At 69.3% G+C, this 1,625-nt stretch overlaps 1 protein-coding gene across 1 annotated transcript; it reads right to left on the bottom strand.

The window, feature by feature from the left end:
• Positions 1-838: 838 nt before the first annotated feature.
• MNEG_8958 (hypothetical protein) lies at positions 839-1,093 on the bottom strand (the record flags this gene model as incomplete). The annotated part of the gene is made up of 1 exon (XM_014042566.1): positions 839-1,093. A coding segment is annotated over one exon (255 nt), but the record flags the coding sequence as incomplete, so codon positions are not given.
• Between the last annotated feature and the right edge of the window lie 532 nt (positions 1,094-1,625).

The raw sequence follows: 1,625 nt of genomic DNA, 5'->3' as shown, positions 1-1,625 counted from the left end.
GAGATTATCTGGGCAAGACAGTGCAGGTGGGGCATGGGGATGACAGCGCCGCTGCTGTTGAACGGGGGGGGGGGGATGCGCGGGGTGCCAGTCCAGCGCACATGCACCTACGCGGCTGACTGCAGGCTAGCGGACGTGACTGTGGTGCGACCCAGCCGATCAGCGGGGGCCGCATGCCACCGGCCCCCAAAATGCGATGCGCGCACCTGGGCCGGGGCGGCAGCGCCGCACATCATTGTGCGGTTTGGAGTAGCCGGTCGGAAGCGCTCTAGGCACGTAGAGGCGGCTGTCTCGTGGCGGCAGGGGCGCCGGCGCACGCAGGCATCGCGGAGGGGGCGCCAGGGAGAGGGCTCGATTGTTGGACATAATTGCCCAGCTGCATCCCTTGTCGGTGTTCGCCTTGCGCCGCAGGTGGTGCCCCATATCACTGACGCCATCCAAGACTGGATCCAACGCGTCGCACACGTCCCGGTGCGCGGCCGGGCCCCGGCTGGGGCTTAGGATTGGGCGCCTCCAAGCGGCGCCTTGGAGCGGGCGAGGGCAGGACGGTTGGCGGCGGACGGCGGCATGCGGGCCAGGGGGGGCTGCGGCAGGCGGCAAGGCCCCCTCCCTGGCTTCCTCCCAGCCGCGCAGCGGCGCAGGCAGCAACTCAGCAGCTCTTGCGCGCATCCTGCTCATGCCTTCACATGCCCCGTCCGCCCGCGCCACTGCCGCTCCCTTGTGTGCGCAAAGGTGGACGGCCGGGACGGCGTGCCCGACGTGTGCGTGATCGAGCTGGGCGGCACTGTGGGTGACATCGAGTCGATGCCCTTTGTGGAGGCGCTGAGGCAGTTCCACTTCAAGTGAGCCGTTGGCGCTGCCGCTGCTGCTGCTGCTGCTGCCGCTGCTGCTGCTGCTGCCGCTGCTGCTGCTGCTGCCGCTGCTGCTGCTGCTGCCGCTGCGGCTGCTGCTGCGGCTGCCGCTGCGGCTGCTGCTGCGGCTGCCGCTGCGGCTGCTGCTGCAGCTGCTGCTGCGGCTGCTGCTGCGGCTGCTGCTGCCGCTGCTGCTGCTGCTGCTGCTGCTGCTGCTGGCAGGCTGCCTTGCCTGCCAGCGCCTGCTGTGCCTTACAACAGGCCCTTGCGCAGCCGACGCGGCGCGGCCGGGCTGCTTTGTGGCTGTCTCAGGGGGCCAGAGCCGCGCCGCACGCCGCTGCAGCTCTCCCGCCGAGCCGCCCCTCAAGCGCCGGCCCCCCCTCTCCCCACCACCATGAAAGAACGCGCCTCGCACCAGCCAGGGCGGCTTGCCCTCACACAACCGCCTCTGATCTCGACTTACTCCATGCCTCGCGCCCGCCAGGGCGATAGCCAAAAACAATGTGCATTTCGCACGTGTCCCTCGTGCCTCACCCTCATCCCCAAACCCTGAAACGACTGCTCAATCTTGAACTCACCCCTCGCCTCGTAACCGCCGTAACCGCCAGGGTGGGCGCCGAGAACATGTGCATCGTGCACGTGTCCCTGGTGCCCATCATCGGCGTCGTGGGGGAGCAGAAGACCAAGCCTACGCAGCACAGCGTGGCTACTCTGCGCAGCCTGGGGCTGCACCCCAACCTGCTGGCCTGCCGCTGCAGCGAGCCGCTCGACGAC

This window comes from Monoraphidium neglectum (genome assembly GCF_000611645.1).
Source record: "Monoraphidium neglectum strain SAG 48.87 unplaced genomic scaffold scaffold01769, whole genome shotgun sequence".
Lineage (NCBI taxonomy): Eukaryota > Viridiplantae > Chlorophyta > Chlorophyceae > Sphaeropleales > Selenastraceae > Monoraphidium > Monoraphidium neglectum.
This window is presented reverse-complemented; position numbering and strand designations above follow the sequence as displayed.